Genomic DNA, 21,227 nt, shown 5'->3' on the forward strand with positions numbered 1-21,227 from the left:
CGTGTGACCAGCCTGCACATGAGCGATCCCCACAGAGCAACCAAGCATCCTCCAAGCCCAGGGCTACAGGGGCTCAGGACTTTCTCTGTAATTGCTGCTCTGGGCCAGATTGTGCCCCCCTTTAGGTGCCCCCCGCCTGGCACATGTCCACAGGGAGGAGGAAGCTGTTTGATTTGAATGCAGAGAGGACAAAATCTGGATCAGTGGGTAGGGAAAGGAATAGACTGGGACAAAGAGTCTGGTGACACTGGAACCAGAGTGTGGAGGGGGAGCAACTGGAACTGGGAGGGGGAGTGTGGCACCAGTTGGGCAGAGAGGCTAGAAGTGGGAGCCAGGGAAAATGAGACTGGAAGATGGTGATGGAAATGATGGAGGGACTGGAAGCCAGTTCGAGTGGGGCTGAGGGAAACTCTGAGCTTAGACATGAAGATGGGTTGTGGTGGGGAGGACTGGGAGCTCTGGGGCTTTGAGAGAATTAGAACAGTCTTTAATTACATGATCACATGCTATTTTTCTCCACAGGTCCTCTGCCTCATGCCGTGCACAGGCTGGACCTGCGCTGGTGATTAATCAGAGTAATGTAGTAAAAGATGCTGTTGTCTGTATGACCCCAGCAGAAGTTGGAACGTGTGTATTGAATGAGGCAAGGGACTGCAGGAAGAGATAAGAGAGTCCCATGGTAAAGGCAGATCAGTGCTTCCCTGGAGAACTGGATTCTATCCCTGTCTCTGCCACAGTGTTACTATGAGATGCTGAGCAAGCCCTTTCAGGTGGTTGCTAACTGTATATTCCTCATTTTCTGGGTGCCCCCACCTGAAAGCCTGGGTCATGACTTACAGAAGTTCAGAGCACCCAGAACTTAAGCTAGGTGAAATTTTCATGTGAAATGTTTTTCACCTCACAGGGGTTTTGGGAAGAAATATTAAATTACTGTTGGTGAAGCCCATAAGGAAATAATTTTATCTTCATTGCAGGTTTTGACTAGGTTATAGCAAATAAGTCATGTGTCCACACAATGAAGATAAAACAAAATATTGACTGAGTACTGTCCATTTGGTGCACTGAATGAGTCTTTCGGAAGAAATAGCATGCGATCGTGTAGTTAAAGACTGTATCATAATGGCCATGAGCTCCCAGTGCGATACTGTAGCCAAAAGGGCTAATGAAAGCCTTGGATGCATAAACAGGGGAATCTTGAGTATGAGTAGAGGGGTTATTTACCTCTATATGTGGCACTGGTGCAACCGCTGCTCCAGGACCTCAATCTATGCAGTTTAACAAAGAAAAGGTTAAGAAGTGACTTGGTTACCATCTACACATCCCTACATGGGGAACAAATATTTAGTAATGTGCTCTTCAATCTAGCAAACAAAGGTATAACACAGTCCAATGGCTAGAAGATGAAGCTAGACAATTCAGACACAAAATAAAGTGTAAATTTTTAACACTGAGGGTCGTGAACCATTGGAACAATTTACCAAGGGTTGTAGAGGATTCTCAGCAGTGGCAATTGTTAAATCAAGACTGGAATTTTTTCTAAAAGAACTGCTCTACTTCAAAAGGAATTATTTTGGGGAAGTGTTATGGCCTGTGTAATACAGAAGATTGGCTAGATGCTCACAATGGTCCCTTTTGGCCTTGGAATCTATGCATGCAGACATCATTCCATAACTTTTGAATGCTTGATTTTGTGACTTTAATAATGTTATTTTATCACTTTTCTGAGTAGGCAATACAAGTATAACTTTCTTGCGCTGACAAGCCCTCAGAGAGAATATAGATCCTCACAGAAGGAAGGATTTTTCTAGAGTTCTTGATTGTTGCACTGATCTTTACTTTTAGAAGATGATGTAGGAGTTAAATGAATTTTTTTATAACCTGAATAGCACTAGACATGAGTCACAATATATCTCATGTCAGCATGTGTACTATCTCTTAATCAGTGGTTGATTTTATATGCCATTTCGATAAGTATATTGGAAATATACTACAGTCACATTTTTAGTAAGCAAATCATTTGGCTACATAAGCAAATGTAAATGATTGATGCAGAAAAATCTAAATAGCTATTTATTATTTTAGATAGGTCAATTTTTGAAGGAGAATTGTAAATTGTATCAAGTTTCCCAAAGTTGAAAACTTTCAGTTGTCATGTACAAGTAGATGATAAAATATTGGTTAGATACATCTTGGCCAAGTAGTTAGCACAGAATTGTCATACTGAAATAGCTTAGGACAGATATTTAAGTGTTGTTTAAATAATAAACTCTTACACAGTTACAAGGAGATATTAAAAGGTCAAACATTTAAAAGCATCATCTATTTTTATGTATCCAACTTTTGAGTTTTTGCAAAGTTGATTTTGCTTACACACAAATGGAGTAGTTTAGCCATCTAGTTATCTAATTTGAATATGCAATTCCTAGTTTTAGGGCATGCAAAAACTTTAGTGGCTATAATTATGCATGAAAAAAACTGAACTTCCAAGTTAGAGATTATGCTGAGTATTTGTTCCTAGAAGAACCATTTTTTTTCTTTTCTTTTCCTTAAGTCATTATTTTATTTCAAGTGTCAGAGAACACAGTTTTGGGAGCAAAGGGAGAATTTCCAACTTCCCTAACTGAAGAATTCTAAAATAAAGATTGAAATCTCTTCTAAGCGCGGACCTTGTCTTCATATCTGTCTGAAAGAGCTTAGCACACTATTTTTGCTACATAATAAATAATAAAATTAGTCATGACTTGTGTATTTTTTTTTCTAATCTGCTTTTGCATTAGTAGGGGAATACTGTTACTTATTTTACTATTTAGTGTGAACATGAACGTATTCAATTTATTTATTGGCATTTCTATAGCATTCGTTACTGTAGTATTGGAGTAGCACCTTGTTTATTACACGTGGAGAATTCATGTAGACATAGGGCATAGCACAAGTAGCAGCCACAAATCATCAATATTTTAGAAAACATAAATGATGGATATAATGGAAACAAGCCAGTTTTAGACCATGTTACCTGATGTTTATGTTTCCCTTGTTCTCACAAGAAGCATTCTCTCTTCAGGAGGGAGACAGAACACAAGTCTGACTGGACAGCTGGCAGTTCATAGGCATTGAAATGGAACCAGAAAGGGAACCAAGATGTCCTGAGAGATATTCATGACACTGCAATAAGAGAGCCCAACAGACATGGTAGGCCTTATATAGGAGATTGCAGGCCAATGTTGTGACAGCCTGTCCAACAGAGAAGAGGCCAAAAGAAAATTGGAGGGAAACCTGCCACCAAAGAATGGGGGAGGAGAGCCAATTAACTCCACAGTGTAACTGAGAGAAACACAGAAGTGCCTAATGAATGAGGGAGAGGAGTTCTTTAAGTTAATCACCGATGTTGACACAAGAACAAATAGATATAAAACTAGCCAAGTTGAGGTTTGAAATTAAATGGAGGTTTCTAACCATCAGAGGAGTGAAGTTCTGGAACAGCCTTCCAAGGGGAGCAGTGGGGGCAAAAAACCTAACTAGCTTCATGATTGAGCTTGGTAAGTTTATGGAGATGATGGTATGATGAGACTACCTACAATGCAATGTAGTAGATTTGTGACTGCTAGTAGCACATATCCCCAATGGCTGGTGATGGGACACTAGATGGGGAGGGCTCTGAGTTACTACAGAGAATTCTTTCCCAGGTGTCCAGCTGGTGGGTCTTGCTGACATGTTCAGCGACTAACTGACCACCATATTTGGGGTCCGGAAGGCATTTTCTCCCAGGTCGGATTGGACTCTGGGAGTTTTTTGCTTTTCTCTGCAGCATGGGACGCAGGTCACTTGCAGGTTTAAATTAGAGTAAATGGTGGACTCTCTGTAACATGAAGTCTTTAAATCATGATTTGAGGACTTCCATCATATGCAGGAGTCAGACTAGATGATCATGATGGTCCTTTCTGGCCTTGAAGTATGAGTCTATGTAACCAACAGTATTGCCAAAGTCAAGTGTTCAAAAATTATGTCAGGACCCCCAAAATCATGACATTGGCTTAAAAATCCTGGGATATTTTAAAAAATAATATATTTTGATTTTTTTATTTCCCTTCTGGTTTCCAGCTTTTCTCTGCCAATATGAGGGCTAGAAACTTACTTAAAACAAGACAAAAAACACAAGCAAACCCTGAGATTCTCCAGCAGCCGTGGCTTTAAGTAAAATACCACAAGGCACATGATAACTTCAGAAGAGCTAGCAACACTGTTAAAAGAAAGCCCATAGCTCCTTGACCCAAGGAAATGGGAAATTTCTTACCTAATATTTACCTTTTTGCTAGTAGCATCTCCCATAATTCTGTGACGTAAAAGCTGTTTTCACTTTTCTCTGCAGTTCTGGAGGAGGTTGTGTTGTAGTGGAGCCCATGCTTGCCATGTCTCCTGCTCTACCTTCCCATCAGAAGCATTATTCCAGAGCTCCTAGAGCATGATTGGAATCAATAACCTTAATGCTAATCAGTGAATTTATGTAGTAGGCTAACTGGTCCACATACTGTAGACATAAAAAATTAAATGTCCCTTGGCTAACGAAGCCACACCAGGGAGGGAAGAATTTTGGGAGACGCTGCTATCAGAAAGGAAATGACTGAATACGAAATTTTCCATTCTGCAGCCCAGATGCCACAATTCTGTGATATACGGGAAATAGCAAAAGCATTGAACATTAAATAGGGATGGAGAACGAAACAGACAAATAGAGAAGACTTTCCTTGAAAGTACCGGTAAATGCCTGATTGGCAAGTTATTTTTGGATCAGTGGAGGCACCACCTTCCTTCCAAAGGAAGCTGGTGTAGAAGACAGAAAATCCACCAATGTTTAATAAAAGGTGTTGATAGAAGACCAAGCTGCTGCACTGCAGATTTCCTCAGCTGAAGCACAAGGTCCTTCTGCCCAAGTCACCAGAGATCATGTAGAGTGCACCTCAATACCTCCAGTAATAGGTTCACTTGGTGCTTTGTGTGCCTTCACAATGCACAACTTAATTCATCTGGCCAGCATAGTTTGGATACCTGAAAACCTGGGCACATTGGGTGAAAGGACACAAAGAAAGATTCTAGTTGATTCAGTGTGCTTGAGGCAGATCTTTAATGCTCTACATACATCCAGATCATGTGATATCTTTTCAATAGGATGCTGTGGATTTGGACAGAACAATGGGAGGACCACTTATCTTTGGTAAGAAAAATTCTGGAGTCCTTAAGAACCATCTTGTCATTATGGAACCCACAATAGCATGGATAGAGCTGCTAATTCCAAGACTTGTCTAGCAGATGTGATAGTGACCAAGTAGCAGGTGTTGACAGATAGATAGAATGGTGTGACCATTGTTCATGGTTCAAAGGGGTGGGTGGTCAGGGCTGCTAGTACGAGTGGTAGATCCCACTTTGGAAAGATTGATCTGACTACAAGTCTAGCCAGTCTGAGCAAGCTGAGAAATCTTGAGACTTAAGGATTGTGACTAGAACTCCCAAGGACTCTATTTGTAAGATAGGCAGGGATTACCTCGTGGCCAACATCTGATGCACTATGGTACTGGGCTGAAGTCCCTTGCCCGCACCATCCTAAAGAGAAACCAGAACAGCTGGAATTCCATGATCCTTAGGATCTCAGTGAAGGATGTCAAGGCTCACAGTTAGATGCAGTGGGGATTTCAACACCTAGTCTGCCAGGTCTAAAACCCATTCTTTCCTTGGCCAACATGAAGCTATCAATCTGGCTCCATACAAGCTAGAATGGTTTACTTTTCCCACGGCTAGTAACCTCAAATGCAAGTAAAGGAGGTAGGGGCCAGAGACTGCTAATGAAAACCAACAGACTGGCAACGAGATACACAGAGACAGAGCCACAGATACTGTGAGCAGGACAGGCTGCTTCTCCCTGTCAGTGATGGATTTAACAAGGCTGGAGGGAACTTAATAGCTAGCAAGGAAAGTTTAAGATGTCAGTGACACCCATGCATGTAGTTCTTTTCTTGCTTTTACCCTTTGCTCTACTTGCTTTGTGCATTTGAAGGATAAATAAATAGTGCTTTTTTCTGAAGATGCTGTTTCTGTGTCACTGCAAATGTAGATGGTCATAGGCTCCCAAAGGGAAATTCTTATCAGTGCCACAACTAAGTTAACACAGTTGGGAACTAGATGTGCTGGGCTGTAGCCCAGAAATCCAGTCTAAGTGTGTTTGGACTATGGAGGTTCACCCACAGTGAGGTGCAGGAAGCCAAGCCTGTCTCCTCAAGGGTGCACTCAAGCGGAACTGAAGTGGTCAAAGGCACGTTCACCCCGTAGCTGTGACACAACCAGAACACAATCTGTAACAAATTGACAATTTTCTCTAAAGGAGATTTAGACATAACATTTTAACAGATAAAGCACAAGATGAGGGACTAGTTGGAGACAGGATGACCAGCTTCTTAGGCACCTATCTTCAATATGTAGGGAAAAAAGCTGCGTTATCTTAGGGGACTTCAATCTGACATATACTGACGGTCTCATGCTGCCAGTATTAAAACATCCTTGGAATTTCTAAAAATTATAGATGACAATTTCCTCACTGAAAGAGCATTGCCTCCAAAATGGGAGAATTCTACACTAGACCTTATTCTGACTGATAAAGGGAAATTAATCAAAGAATTAAAATGAGTGGTTACTTATGTGAGAGACAAGATGGTATCTTTTATTGGACTGACTTCTGTTGGTGAGAGAGACAAGCTTTTGAGCCACATAGACTGGAAGAAGAGCTCTGTATGGCTTAAAAGCTTGTCTCTCTGACCAACAGAAGTTGGTCCAATAAAAGATATTACCTCACCCACCTCATCTCTCTATTATCCTGGGACCCCAACATGGCTACAACAACACTGCATACATGGTTACTTACATGTAAGTGATTATAACTTGATCACATTTGTTATGTGCAAACAGGATAAAGCCCAAACCAGTAATACATATACTTAGTGCTTTAAAAGAGCCAATTTCTCAAAACCTGAAAACAATTATGACCAAAGCATCTGGGAGAAAGCATTTAAATAGAGTAATGTGAATAACAATTGGGAAGTGTTTAAGAACATTTTGCTAGATGCCCATAAAGCTACAATAACACAACTGAGAAAGAAGACTTCACTGATTCTAATGGAAAAAGGGGAAAGTTGATAGCAATAGATATAAATTAGAAGCTAGGAACTGTAGCAATTGATAAGGGAAACAAAAAGGCAAAAGGAAAAATCTATGAATAGCAAAGTTAAGGATAATGAGGAAGTTTTTAAAGTATATTGAGAACTAAAGGAATCGGTTCATTACTATTTGGAAATGGTAGAGTTGTCAATAGTAATGCAGAAAAGGAAGAAGTGTTAAATAAATATTTCTGTTCTGTAGTTAGGGGGAAAACAGATGATGTATTCATATCATGATGATGATTAAGAAACACTTTCCATTCCAACAGTAACTCAGGAGGCTGTTAAACAGCAGCTATTAAAGTTAGACCCAGGGTCCGTGGACCAAAGGTTGAAAACCACTGAGTTAGACACTTTAAAATAGGCAGCTCTGGATAACTTCCATCCAAGAATTTTAAAAGAGCTGGCAGACGAGCTCTCTGGACCATTAATGAGTTTCAGTAAATCTGGAACACCAGAGAAGTTCCAGAGGACTGGAACAAAGCTAATGTGCAAATATTTTTAAAAAGTAAATGGACTCAGCTTGACAATGATCCTGGGCAAAATAACTAACGACTAATATAAGATTCAATTAATACAGAATTAAAGGGGGGTAATAAAATTAATGTCAATCAACACAGGTTTATAGAAACAGGTCTTGTCACACTAACTGGACATCTTTTTTGACGAGATTACAAGTTTGGGTGATAATGGTAGAGTGCTGATGTAATCTACTTAGATTTCTGCAAAGCATTAGACTTGGTACTGCATGATATTTTGATTAAGAAATTAGAACAATACAAAATCAACATCAAACATAAATGTATTAAAACCAGACGAACTAAGAGGTCTCAAAATGTAATCATAAATGGGGAAATATCAAACAGGTGGGGTTCCAGGGGGTTCAGTTCTTGGCCCTACACTATTTGAGATTTATCAGTGACTTGGAAGAAAACATAAAATCATTACTGATAAAGTCTGTGTATGACACAAAGATTGGGGGAGTGGTAAGTAATAAAGAGGAGAGGTCACGGATACAGAGTGGTCTGGATCACTTGGTAAAATGGGTGCAAGCAAACAACATGCATTTCAATAAGGCCAAATGTAAAGTTATATATGTAGGAACAAGAAACGCAGGCCAGGATGGGGGACTTTATCCTGGGAAGCTGTGACTCTGAAAAGACTGCCATGGTGGATAATCAGATAAACATGAGCTCCCAGTGAGATGTTTGGGCCAAAAGGGCTAATGTGATCCTTGGATGCATAAACAAGGGAATCTCAAGTAGGAGTAGAGAGATAATTTTACCTGTATTTTGGCACTGGTACAACTACTACTAGAATAGTGTGTCCAGTTCTGGTGTCCACAATTCAAGAAGGATTTTGAAAAATTAGAGCGGGTTCAGATAAGAGTCAGACAAGATTGACTGCGACATTGGAAAACATGTCGTATAGTGAAGGACTTGAATAACTCAATCTATTTAGCTTATCAAAGAGAAGATTAAAGGGGTGACTTGGTCATAGTCCCATATGTGGGGAATGGAAATATGATAGTAGAGGGCTCTTCAATCTTGCAGATAAACATATAATGTGATACAGTGTCTGGAAGCTAAAGCTAGATACATTTTGACTAGAAATAAGGTGCAAATTTTTAACAGTGAGAGTAATTAACATTGGAATAATTTAGCAAAGGTTGTGGTGGATTCTCCATCACTGGAAATTTAAATCAAGATTGGATGTTTTTCTAAACAATATTCTCAAGTTCGAACAGGATTTAGTTCAGGGAACTCCTATGGCCTGTATTATGCTCCTATGGCCTATATTATATCAGATTAGATTATCACAATGATCCGTTCTAGCCTTGTCATTTATTAATCTCTAATTGCATTAAGGTTAATTAATATAGTTTATATGATAATATCTTAATGAGGTGCTGGAGTGTTCTGACAATTTTGGAAGAACTCTTCTGTTGGCCTGAGCTGAAAAGTAAGGCTTAGGATCTGCAGTCTCAAATGACGACACTGGACTGGCTCCAAATTCGTGATGAATGAGGAGAGAAGCTGTATAGAAGAACTGTTTGGAGTGGGCTTCTGCAGTCCAAGGCCAGAAGCAAATATGGCATCTGTTTGGTGAATTGGAGTGGGAGGCAGAAGAGTGGCAGATGCAGGTGGATGAGGCCACCACACTGCCAATTACCCAATCCAGGAGAAAAGGAAGAAAACAAGTTATAAATTGCTTGCTAATTCCTAAAAACTAAACGTTGCCATAGGAAATGGTTGGGAGAAAAGCAAACTGCCACTAACTGCTGCCCTAGAGGCAGAAGTTCTGGAGGGAAGCTGGAGAAAGGGACATGCCCAGCACAGGCTATGCTGCAACACTGAATCATCTCCAGAAATGCAGAGAGAAGGGGAACAGTACATACATCACAGAACTGTGGGAGATGTTGGGTTGTAGAAATGAACTGCACCTAGTGGCCTGAGACAAACACTGTTCTTACTGGATATGACAGTCCTGAGCTCCCTGCATCAAGATATGAAATCGTAGGGGAAATCTGACAAGTAGCTCCAACATAAAAGTAACCATGGGGATGGCTAGTTGTTCTGGTTTTAACAGCACCCACTCGCCTTTTCCGGAGACATCGGGCGTGCGTATTGTGAGGTGGAGGGTGGGAAGGTAGCAGAGCTTGAGCATGATGCACTGCTGCTGGTGATCTCTACATATTCCAAGTTATGCCAGGGGCCCTGACAACAGGCACTGACTTTTAGTTTTCCCTGTGGCACGGCCAAACAGCTGTGGCAGGTGTGTGCTAAGCACCCACTATTTTTTTCCCCATGGGTTCTTGAGCCTCGAAGCACCCACAGAGTCGGCGCCGATGGCCCAGACTCTCTGCCCCCTATCCCATCCTGCCAAGGACATTTTCCTTGTATTTGTATGTTTGGGGAGTTGTTTTTGTTGGGTTTTCTGCTTACCCCCCCCCCCAACAGCTTTAGATTTGTGGGTGACACTACTGCTTTTTCATGATGAGAAGCTCTCTTTAGAGATTCAAAGGCATTCCCCCACTCTTTTAAGAAAGAGCAGGTTCTTCTTCTCTGTTCATAAGGGACTTGGAGAGGAAATGCAAGGAACTCTTGGATAGGCCTTAGGTCAAACCATTTCAGGAGGTTGTAGAGCAAGGTGGTTAGGGAATGCATGCTTCCTTCAAAGAGGTTAATGTTTACTTGAGAACCTGAGTGAATATTAGAGACCTTGTTACCACTGAAATGGGGAAAAGGTTTGGGGAGGAAGGTACTTTTTCTTTTCTCTGCAGCTCGATTGGTGGAAATGAATAGGGTGGCCATGCTAACACCCATTTATCCAATAGGACAACGGATCAAGGTTGGTTGAAATGGGAAAGGCAGCTCCCAAAGGTAGTGGCAGGCTTTGGGTTGGCTCCAGTGTAGCTCTCAACCCTTCCGTCACACTTGCTGCCTTTGTGATGGCATCAGGTGAATGATGGAGGACAGATGTCTCCTGGAAAACTGAGATACCTTCTGAGGCAAAAAGTTTTCAGCTTTGCGAGTAAAATGGCAGGTTGTCAGCCTTGTGAGCAAAATGGCATCCTCTGCCAAGGTTGGTACCTTTCTGGTTTCTGGTAGGGAGATGGTATGTAAATCCCTAACAGCAGTAACATACTCCTTGAGACCTTCAGAGAATGGAGAGCACCATTGGTTCTTTGGCTAAAGAGCTACAACCTCTCAAAGGGCAGGTGACTAGTACCTCTTTGGGTAACCCAAATGCTAACAACTAAGAGGTCCATCTCATCATGATGGCCACAGCCATCAACTCTGTGACTGTGCTGGATATGTCCATGGCCGCCTGCGGTGACATTCTAGCAACTATTTGGCATTCTTACGATTTTTTACAACTCCTCCCTGTTGTTCTCCTGTCAGAGATCTCTAACAGGAAGGAAGTGACCCTCTCCCAGGTGAGAAATGTTATATTTTGCTAACAGGGCTTGATAGTTCTATACTTGGAGCTGGAGTCAGGCAGAAGTGTACTCTTTGTACCCATACAGGTCTAATTTCTTTGCAACTCTGTCCATCGGTGTACCCTGTGATGACATGTATTTTCTACTGGATTGTGAACACCACTGAAGATCCTGGAGTTGGTGTATGGAAAAATGTTCAAACCCCTTCAGAGACATCTGGTAATTTTTTCCCACCTGTTTAGATAGAGGAGGAGAGTGGACAGATTCTGACAGAGTCCCTTAGCTGGCTCCAGTATGCCTCACTGATGGGGAGGGAAATCCTGGCTGGAGTTGTCAAACTTAAAAACCATCCCCAAAAGCATGTGGGACTTCAGTCATATTACTACTATTTCAATGTCCAGAGTCTCTGCAATGTCAGACAGGAGAATGCTTTGAAGTCATCAGCTCCTAGGGGAGGAGCTGTTGTCACTGCCTCATCAGGTGACGAGGGCTGGACAGTGATGCTGCTGGAGAATGGGATCACCTCCTCTTCCTGGATGCGTAAAAGGGGGATCTGCTCCAGGGCAGGTGCAATGACAGTCCCCAGTTAAGTCAGTTATAGCTAAGGTGACATGGGGTACTGATTTGCTTGAGGCTGGTTGGCCCAGTGTCACTTATGCCTTGCCTGGGACGGAGATCTTAGCAAGGGACTTGTGGCACTGTCCTTGGGGTTGCTCTCTGAAGGCAGGGGAAAGGCATCCCTGCTCAATGCCAGGAAGGCGTAAGCTAGTGAGAGTGAGGACAAGTACATCACCTCAAATAGCAGTGCCATAGAGTAATGTGGCATCTGCACCAATTCTGGAACTGGTTGTCACTCTGGAGTGGGGGATGCTGGAGCCTCTGAGGGGGATAATTGGGCCTGTTATTGGCTCAGTCATCAGCACTTGTATCAGTGCCAGGCCTCCTTCATCCTGTGCTACACTCCTTGCTAGAGGACTTGGGAGGCTCAGTCCTTGAAGGAGTTATATTTTACATCTTCCTTGTGGGATGATCCCATGTGCTGTTTGGAGCTACCTTTATGGTCCTCTCGCACTGCCTTTCTGTATCAGCAGCATAGGTGCTAGCTCCATTATTGAGGTTGTCTGGGTCAAGGTGGTTAGTGTTGAGGACACTGGCGCCGAGGTTGTCGGGGTTGACACTGATGATGCAGGTTTTGACTATGTCCTCTTTGTTTCCTTGCTTTCACTGCCTGATCCCAGTAGATGGTGTTTGCTTGGGGGAGTGTTGACTGATGCTTGCTCTTTTGGCTCCACCTTAGTTGACATTTCCTTTGGGTCTGAAATGGACATCTGCTCAAGCATGCCCACATTGGTTCCTTGAGCACGTGTAACTTGAGTTGAATGTCCCTGACATGCAGGTTCTGGAGAAAAACAACCTGCACACCAAACACCTGTCCAGAATGTGGCTCTCTCCAGGCAGAAGAGTCACAGGGTGTATCAATCACTGAGGGGGATGAGTCCATCACAGGACAGGCAGGATTTGAACTCTGATGGTTTAGAGTCAACCGTGTTGGCATACAGAATCTTGCCCTGCTGTTCAAGGGTGTATGTGTGTGTGTGTCTCTCTCTCTCCTCCCCTCCCCCCTTTTGGGGAGGAATGGGGGACATCCAATCAAAGAAAACATGGAAGAAGGGTGAAAATAAATTTTCTTCAGGAATTTAACTGAAAAAAGACAAGTCTGAAGCTCTGAAAAGTAGAAGATTGGAGACTTGCGACTTGCTGGGTTCCATCTTGCTACCACAGGCAGTTAGAAGGAACTGAGGGATGGTGAGACACTCTGCCCTTTATGCGGCAGAGGGCGCGTACACAGCCCTAACACACACTGCTATTTAAAAGAATCTGACCTTGCATGCATGAGACACATGTGCACCTACAGTGGAATCATGCTGACACATACTCGAAGAACATGCCTTTATTTATATTTTTAAAGCACCTGGTACATTTATAGTGCTATCTAAGCATTTTGTAATAATTCAAAATCCTCCATATTTTTGGATTTATATTTAAAACAAGCACAGAAATGTGTATCTTTTAGATTTTTTTTTGAAGATGCAGAGTTTAACAATACAATAGTTTGATACTACTTAACTAGAATTTAAACATTAAGCTATATTATTTTTCAGTGTCAGAAAATATAGTTCCTTTCTTCATATCCAGTATCTTAATTTTTGTTGTGTTACTGAGTCATCCTACAATACAAAATTATTTGAAAGTTCTAATGAGCATAGGATCCTAAGGAACTGACACTGCACTTCACAATCTCAGAACACTGGTCAATGTTCTTCTTTATCCTGTAGAATTTCTCCACGTATTCAGAACGGCCCAAAAGCTCCACAAAATCTTCATCATGTGTTATGACAAGAAGCTGAAAGTTGCGCTGTTGTGAGCGGCTTTTTATTATCCTGTGAAAGAGTTGAAGTTTAGGACACTTTTATGGAAGTTGAATGCTAAGTTTACATAACTTGCAAATACACAAAATAAAAAACTCTAAAACAACATTAATGCAATATTCTAATAAATACTGTATTCAATAAAAAAAGGTATCTTCCTAATTATTATCTCTTCATTTTTAATTTAATTTTTCATGTAAAAGAAAATGAGATTGACTACTTCGGCAAAAACAGGAATGTACTGGAAACAAATGCAGACTCTCCTTCTGTCATCTAATGAATCTGTCCGTTAGTAAAATGCTTCACAGTTCATACTCTTAGGCTCTGAGTATCAAAGATGTAGTGAACTCTTAGCAAAGATAAAAGAATAAAGAGCTGTGACCCATATTAACTGCATGACTAAAAAGCTCTTCACTGTTCCTGTGGTAGCCCTAATGTGGATGCACCAAGACAAGGAGCATAAACTGTCAAACAATCTAACAGCTAACGTTCATGTTACTTCTTGGCTATGTGTAAAATGAAAGAAAACTGATTCAATGCTTCTCTTCTCTTCCCAACAAAGCAGCAGGAATCTAAATCTCTTCCTGCCCAAAATATGGTAAGAGGTGTACAGAATTAGCAAGCCACTGGGCAAAATTAAAAACCAGTGGCAAAACTACTGCAAATGCTGGACCTGATTCTGTTCTCACTTAAAACTGTATATGTCAATGAAGACACAGTAGTGTAAAACCAAATCTATTTATAACAAAGAATCCACCTTTCTCAAGTCTATTAAAACTCAGAAGACACCCATCCCAAAAGACTCCCAATGAAAGCCGAAGTCACTTACTCCACCAGAGCATGTGCAAGAGACTCAATGTTCTCTCGATCAAGATTGGTGGTAGGCTCATCCAGTGCAAGAATGCCACAGTTAAGACAGAACGTTTCTGCCAGAGCAAGACGAATAATGAGGGAAGCAAGCACCTGAAAGAAAATAAAAACTCACTCTTCAGTATGTTATTAGAAAGCACCGATGTACATAACTGTTCAATTTATAACACCGAGGACTTGGCTACACTTGCAAGTTAGAGCGCATTAAGTCATCCCCGGCCGCCCTAACTCCTGAGGTGTCCACACTGGCAAGGCACATAGAGCATCCGGACTCCGCGGCTGGAGTACCCCTGGTAATCCACCTCCACGAGAAGCATAACGCTTGCTGCGCCCTGGCAGCGCCCAAACTGTGCTCCTTGTCCCAGTAAGGCTAACATGTCCGTGCCACTGTGCCGTGATGGGCGGGGGGACCATTGCTGCACATAGGCAAGCTGCATAAGGGCCAGGGCGGAAGCTGCATTGTAGTAGAAGACCCTCCCCCTTGCTTTCCAGGTCACCCTCAGCAGCGAGATCTCTTCCAGGACGAACTCATCCTGTGGAAAATGTGTGGACAGTGTTCATTATAGGGGCCACCTGCAGCTGTTGGCTCTCCCCAAGGCACAGAACTCCAGAGGACAGTACGGCCATGAAAGAATCAGTCCCCCTTACCCCTGTGCTTACTCACCATTTTGGGGCTCCTGTGCGCTCACACTGGGATGGGCAATTTCTGCTATTGTGTAATCTGTACTTGTCTTTAAGTACGGCTGAATCATTGCTCTGTCTGGTGTGAACAATGCTGCCTCTGTTAAGTGTTGCATTTTGGCTTTCCAGATGCAACCTTGAGATCCCAGCCATCCTTGTTATCAACAGATGAAAGACTTCAAAGAAACAGGAAGCGTCCGCGAAGAAGTGAAGAGGACATGCAGCAGTCCCTTAATGAAAATCAAAAAGTGCAGGAGTGGCGGGAGACTGAAAGGAGGCTCCGCCAGCAGAATGCAGATCGCTGGCACCAAAGCACGGAGCGCCAGGTAAGCATCATGGAGCGCCAAGCGGACTTGATACAGGCGCTCGTAGCAATGCAGACGGAGCACATCTGCGCCCCTCCCCCGCCACAGCCCTTTTCCCAAAACTCTTTCCCTTGTGCTCCCATGTCACCGTCAACTATGGTAACCAGATGTCCTGATTTTATAGGGACAGTCCCGATTTTTGGGTCTTTTTCTTATATAGGCTCCAATTATCCCCACCCCCATCCCGATTTTTCACACTTGCTCTCTGCCCTACCGCCAACCCACTTTCCCCAACATCTGGGATCTTATCACTACCAGCTGCCTCCAACACCTGTAGCTTCAGCACCCAGCCCTGCAAACTATGACCCTTAACCACGGCACTCAACCCCCATCACCATGCATTTTAGCCAGCCTGAAGTGCAGCACTCATTGCATGGCACTCCAGACAGGAAGGCTGAGTATGATAACAGGACATACACAAATCTGTGATTGTCCCGTTCTCCACCCCGCCACCTTCCCTCCTCCCACACAGTACAGATGTGTCATGCCCTGTTTCCCAAAGCAGTTGTGTTTCTTTTCAATTTGGCTTTGAAGACATTCTTTATTGCATTAAGTAAAAGATACTGTAGCCCAGGAAAGCAATAGGCACTGCAAGTCAGTGCATCATACGTAGCAAACACAGATGCCTACTAGCATTGGAACCACTGCACTTCACTCCCGTACAGGGCACCGAACATTACTGGTGGCTTTCAGCATCAAATTGCTCCCTCAAGACATCCCTAATCCTTACAGCCTCGCACTGGGCGCCTGTAATAGCCCTGATTCTCTGGCTGTTCAAATTTGGCCTCCAGGTGTTGAACCTCCGAGGTCCAGGTCTGAGTGAAGCTTTCACCCTTCCTTTCACAAATGTTATGGAGGGTACAGCACACGGCTGTAACCGTGGGGATGTTGTTATCAGCCAGGTCTAACTTCGCATACAGACAGTGCCAGCGGCCCTTTAAACAGCCAAAAGCACACTCAACAGTCATTCTGCACCGACTCAGCCTGTTGCTGAACCGCTCCTTGCTGCTGTCAAGGCTCCCTGTGTAGGGTTTCATGAGCCACAGCATTAAAGGGTAAGCGGGGTCTCCATGGATCACAATGGGCATTTCAACTTCCCCTACGGTGATCTTCTGGTCTGGGAAGAAAGTCCTGGCTTGCAGCTTCCTGAACAGGCCTGTGTTTCAAAAGACGCGTGCGTCATGCACCTTTCCGGACCAGCCTGCATTAATGTCCATGAAATGCTCACGGTGATCCACAAGAGAACCATAGAGAAATACCCCTTCTGATTTATGTACTCGGAGGCTAGGTGGTCTGGTGCCAGCACTGGAACATGCGTCCCATCTATCGCCCCTCCGCAGTTAGGGAAATCCATTTGTGCAAAGCCAGCCACAATGTCACGCACGTTGCCCAGAGTCACGGTTCTTCTGAGCAGGATGCGATTAATGGCCCTGCAAACTTGCATCAACACAATTCCAGTGGTCAACTTTCCCATTCCAAACTCTTTAGTGATCGACCAGTAGCTGTGTGGAGTTGCCAGCTTCCAGATTGCAATAGCCACCTGCTTCTCCACTGGCAGGGCAGCTCTCAATCTTGTGTCCTTGCGCCGCAGGGTGGGGGCGACCTCATCACACAATCCCATGAAAGTGGCTTTCCTCATCTGAAAGTTCTGCAGCCACTGCTCGTCATCCCAGACTTGCATGACAATGTGATCCCACCACTCAGTGGACTCGGGAAACAGTGGCATTCCACTGTGGTGAGCATGTCTGTGAATGCCACAAGCAATCTCATGTCGTATGCGTTACACGAGTCGACTCCTCACTGTCACTTTGTAGCTTAAGGAGTAACTCAACTGCAATTCGTGACATGCTGGCGAGACCCATCAGCATATTCCTCACAAGTTCAGAATCCATTCCCGCAGACCAAAACGGAAGACAGAGCGCTCAATACAAAAAATGTTGAAAGATGGTGCCAAATGTGGACAGAAGCATAGGGATTGCTGGGATGTGAAGTGATGCATCATGGGACACTGGGACAGGACTCAGAATGCCCTGTCTCTGCCCCCTTCCCACAAGCCACAGCACTACAATGGGAAGAGGTGCTCTATGGGATAGCTGCCCATAATGCACCGCTCCCAATGCCACTGCAAATGCCGCAAATGTGGCCACGCCATTGCGCTTGCAGCTGACAGTGTGAACACATGGCAGTGCTTTCCCTGCTGTTATCGCCGAGGGCTGGTTTAACTCACAGCGCTCTACATCTGCAAGTGTAGCCATGCCCCCCCAAAAAGCAGCAGCAGGCTTTAGAGTTAAAAGACAACATGCCAGATGTTTGTAAATGTCCATTAACAGATCCATTCACTGTTAACAGACAGAATTAAATGAAAAAATTCTAATTTAAATTAAACAATTAATTCAAAAAAGCTATGCTAAAAGAATGTTGTGAAGGTTGGAAAGTGGAGTACTTAAAACTTAGGAAATAACAGAATTAAGTATGTCTCAGGAACCTTAATTCCGCATCTGTATAAGAATGCATTACGATACAGTCTTTAATTAGGTGATCACATTTATTTTGATCCATTCTCACACCTTTTGACACTGGATGGTTGAGATCTATGTGCATATCTTAGTGGACCCAGCCCCTTTTTGGGTTACTGAACCACTACTCAGGCTGATACTATGTTACTGAGCCTGACTAATTAGGTTCTCATGTGACTTTATGACCAAGTAAAAATTATAAACACATCATGGGAACTGTAGCAGGGGTATACTCTACTAAAGGATACTTTCCAGTGACTATATATGCAGGCATATTTCCTGATGAACTAGTTCTCAGAAAATGACTAAGAAGAAGAAGAAATGAACATGTTTCACTCTCATTTACAAAGGGCTCTTGTGGAACATCCTAGGCTACTGCAACAGTATTTTTGTTTTATCTTTACACTGCTGTCTGGCAAAAGTCTTAGATTTTCCTCAAAAGGTAATGTGTGGAATTTTTATTTAAAAAAAAAAAAAAAAGGGATAGAATTGCTTTCAGCAAGAGATTAATTTGAGAGCATTTCCCACACCAGCGTGATAACACTGTATGCATCTATTCATAGAATATCCTTTCAATGCATCAGTGCCATGGAGCAGCTAGACATATTTTGCATTACTCATTTTAATTTTGGGGCCATTTTTTTCCTTTCCTTATCTTCACTTCTAAAGATCCAGAGTATGCCTATTCTCCCAACCCCCCAAATCTCCCACAGACTTCTTGTCCCTCAAATGTGTATTTAAATAAAATGCTGTAACGTACCTTTTGCCCAGCACTGCATCTCCCTCGCATGTCCAGAGCAGTATCTCCTTTTATCATTACTACTCTATAATTGTAGCTCCTCCTTTTATCAGACGCTGAAACATTTTCATCTGCATCAGAACGAATTTCTACATATTCAATATCTAATATGGGAAGAAAATGCAATTTCATTATAAAAACATGTTTTAAAACAATGGATTGAGACAGTGAGGTGGTAAAATGTGCAATAGTTAAACAGAGCTGGGAAAGGAGAGAGAGTGTTACTGTAGGCAATATAATTATACAAACAATATTCAGAACACTCGTGCCAACAGATGAATTTTTGACATTGGCAGGTTAATTTATCCAAATAGGCAAAACTAAAGAAGTGTGCTTAATTGGCACAAGTTTTTTCTTTGGAAGGATGTCTGAACTTTGGAAAACATGGGAAGAGAATGAATTACTTCTGGTTAAACCAAATCATGGTTAACCACATAATTCTTTATTACTACTACAATCTGCTCACATTTTAAAGGGGGACAGATGCAGATTTTGAAGAATGGCACTTTCTCTATTTTGATATCTTAGGTTTTTATATTTTGAGTACAGTTTTTATTATAGATCATTCTATACCTACTAGACAGCACCTGGAGACTGATAAACTGAAACTACAAAAAATAATGTACCTTGCCCTCTGTAGGTGCTTCGCCAAAGATCACGAATGATTTTGTTGATTTCTTCCATTTTCATGCTGTGAAATGTCATTATTGCTCTAAAAAAGGGGGGGAGGGGAAAAACAGTCCATTTGCTTTGGGTGTAACTGTGTACTGCAGCTGACTGCAAGCTCCTTGGAGCAAGCACCACTTTTCCTTCTATGTCTTCTAAGCAAACAGTTGGTACTCAAATGCTCTTTAAAATAGTAATTTATAGTGGTGAGTGTATTAGAAATATCTATACAACAAATACATTACAAACAAGTAAATATTCCCTCCCTTCGCACCCTTTTTATTTTTTAATGTTAACATATTTTCATCTTGAGAGATGTTGGAGCAATGGAAACAAAATTCTTTGTCTGCTCTTCTTAGGGCTTGTCTACATGACAATTTACTGCATGGCAATCCAGGATGTAAATCTATAGCGTACCAGCTTGCCACGCAGCAGTACACTAAGCCACCACATTCCGGGACTTTTACTGCGCTGTGGCTTTGTTTGCATGAGATGGTACCACATGGCAAACTAGCAATACTGTAGCTTCACACCCTCACTTGAAGCACAGTAACTTCCCATGTAGGCAGACTCTTAGATGTGCAATCATTCACTGAAGAACAGGGTTACGAACTTGTAATGTAATCATAATTCACATGTAAAATCTGCTTTTCAAATCTTTACCAAAAAAATTAAAGTTTCCCCAAATCTGCAGTGAATACGAAGCAATTATGATTAACTTATATGAGGGTTAGTAAGTTATGTTTAGCATTAAAGTGGCAAAAACAAATTCAAAGTTATGGGTGCACCACATTTTTAAAAAAAATCACAGTGAACTTTCACAAAAATGACACCTGTTTAAGATTCTGAAAGTTATGAACTGTAGACTTAGGCCCTGAGCCTGGAAACACTTATGCTGGTGACTATCTTTACATATGTAAGTATCCTCACTGAGTTCAATATATGAAGTTACTCAAGTGCATACATGTTTGCAGAATTGGTCTTTCTTGGTTTCTCCTTCAGAAAAATGAGATCACAGCTATCATAAACAGAGATTTGAAAGAAACTGTCTATTCTAAATTTCTAGTTGCATTACCTTTTGGTTATAGTGCTTGATGTCTGTCATTCTGGCAGACATACCATGTCTACAGCTCAGATTCTTAGAGGGGTAGTTTTTTAAAAGGATGGTGCTAATTACAATTTTATTAAACAGACAAACTTTTTTGTTCTTTTCATATGTTGCTAACATTTAATTTTTATTTACTTTTTTTTTATTAAAGGAACAGAATGTTGACAATACAAAAAAAAAATAGCATTGCCTTTCACCTTTATGACTGATTCTACATAATGGTTTAGATTTTCAAAGAAGTTCAGGGAATTTAGCTATTCATTTAAAATGAACAGAGATGCGTGGCTAAGTATCTTGGACTTTGAAAATCTCAATCAATATTTCAAAATATTGAAGCACACAGGTAATTCTTATGCACTGATTTGCAAACGTAGGCAATACTTAGGCACAACAGGAAGGCAAAGGGATATCATCAAGGATGGCGGGCTTAGAAACTCCCAGAAAGACTTCTTAGCCATGTCTTACTTCGCAGGCACACATATGCATGTGACAGAGTGTGCATATACATGTCATCATACCTCCTGCCCCATTCTATCCATTTATTCCAGGTACTGAAATTTACCAGAGTCCTACTTTTGACACACACAGAGAAATTTTATATATTTTGACAGCTTGCCTATATACAAAAACAAAGCAGACTAGCAGAGCGGG

General features: G+C 42.1%; 1 protein-coding gene across 1 annotated transcript in view; it reads right to left on the reverse strand.

The window, feature by feature from the left end:
* Positions 1-13,078: 13,078 nt before the first annotated feature.
* RAD50 (RAD50 double strand break repair protein) overlaps positions 13,079-21,227 on the reverse strand; it is a 45,538-nt gene continuing 37,389 nt past the window's right edge. Inside the window, exons 23-26 of the mRNA XM_026659437.1 lie at positions 19,429-19,514; positions 18,764-18,906; positions 14,401-14,534; positions 13,079-13,583 (exon numbers count right to left, since the gene is read on the reverse strand). Of these exons, the coding sequence (XP_026515222.1) occupies positions 13,397-13,583; positions 14,401-14,534; positions 18,764-18,906; positions 19,429-19,514 (550 nt within the window). The 3' untranslated portion in view covers positions 13,079-13,396. The remainder of the gene's footprint in view (positions 13,584-14,400; positions 14,535-18,763; positions 18,907-19,428; positions 19,515-21,227) is intronic.

This window comes from Terrapene carolina, unplaced genomic scaffold, assembly GCF_002925995.2.
Source record: "Terrapene carolina triunguis isolate 2854851 unplaced genomic scaffold, T_m_triunguis-2.0 Scaffold629, whole genome shotgun sequence".
NCBI lineage: Eukaryota > Metazoa > Chordata > Testudines > Emydidae > Terrapene > Terrapene triunguis.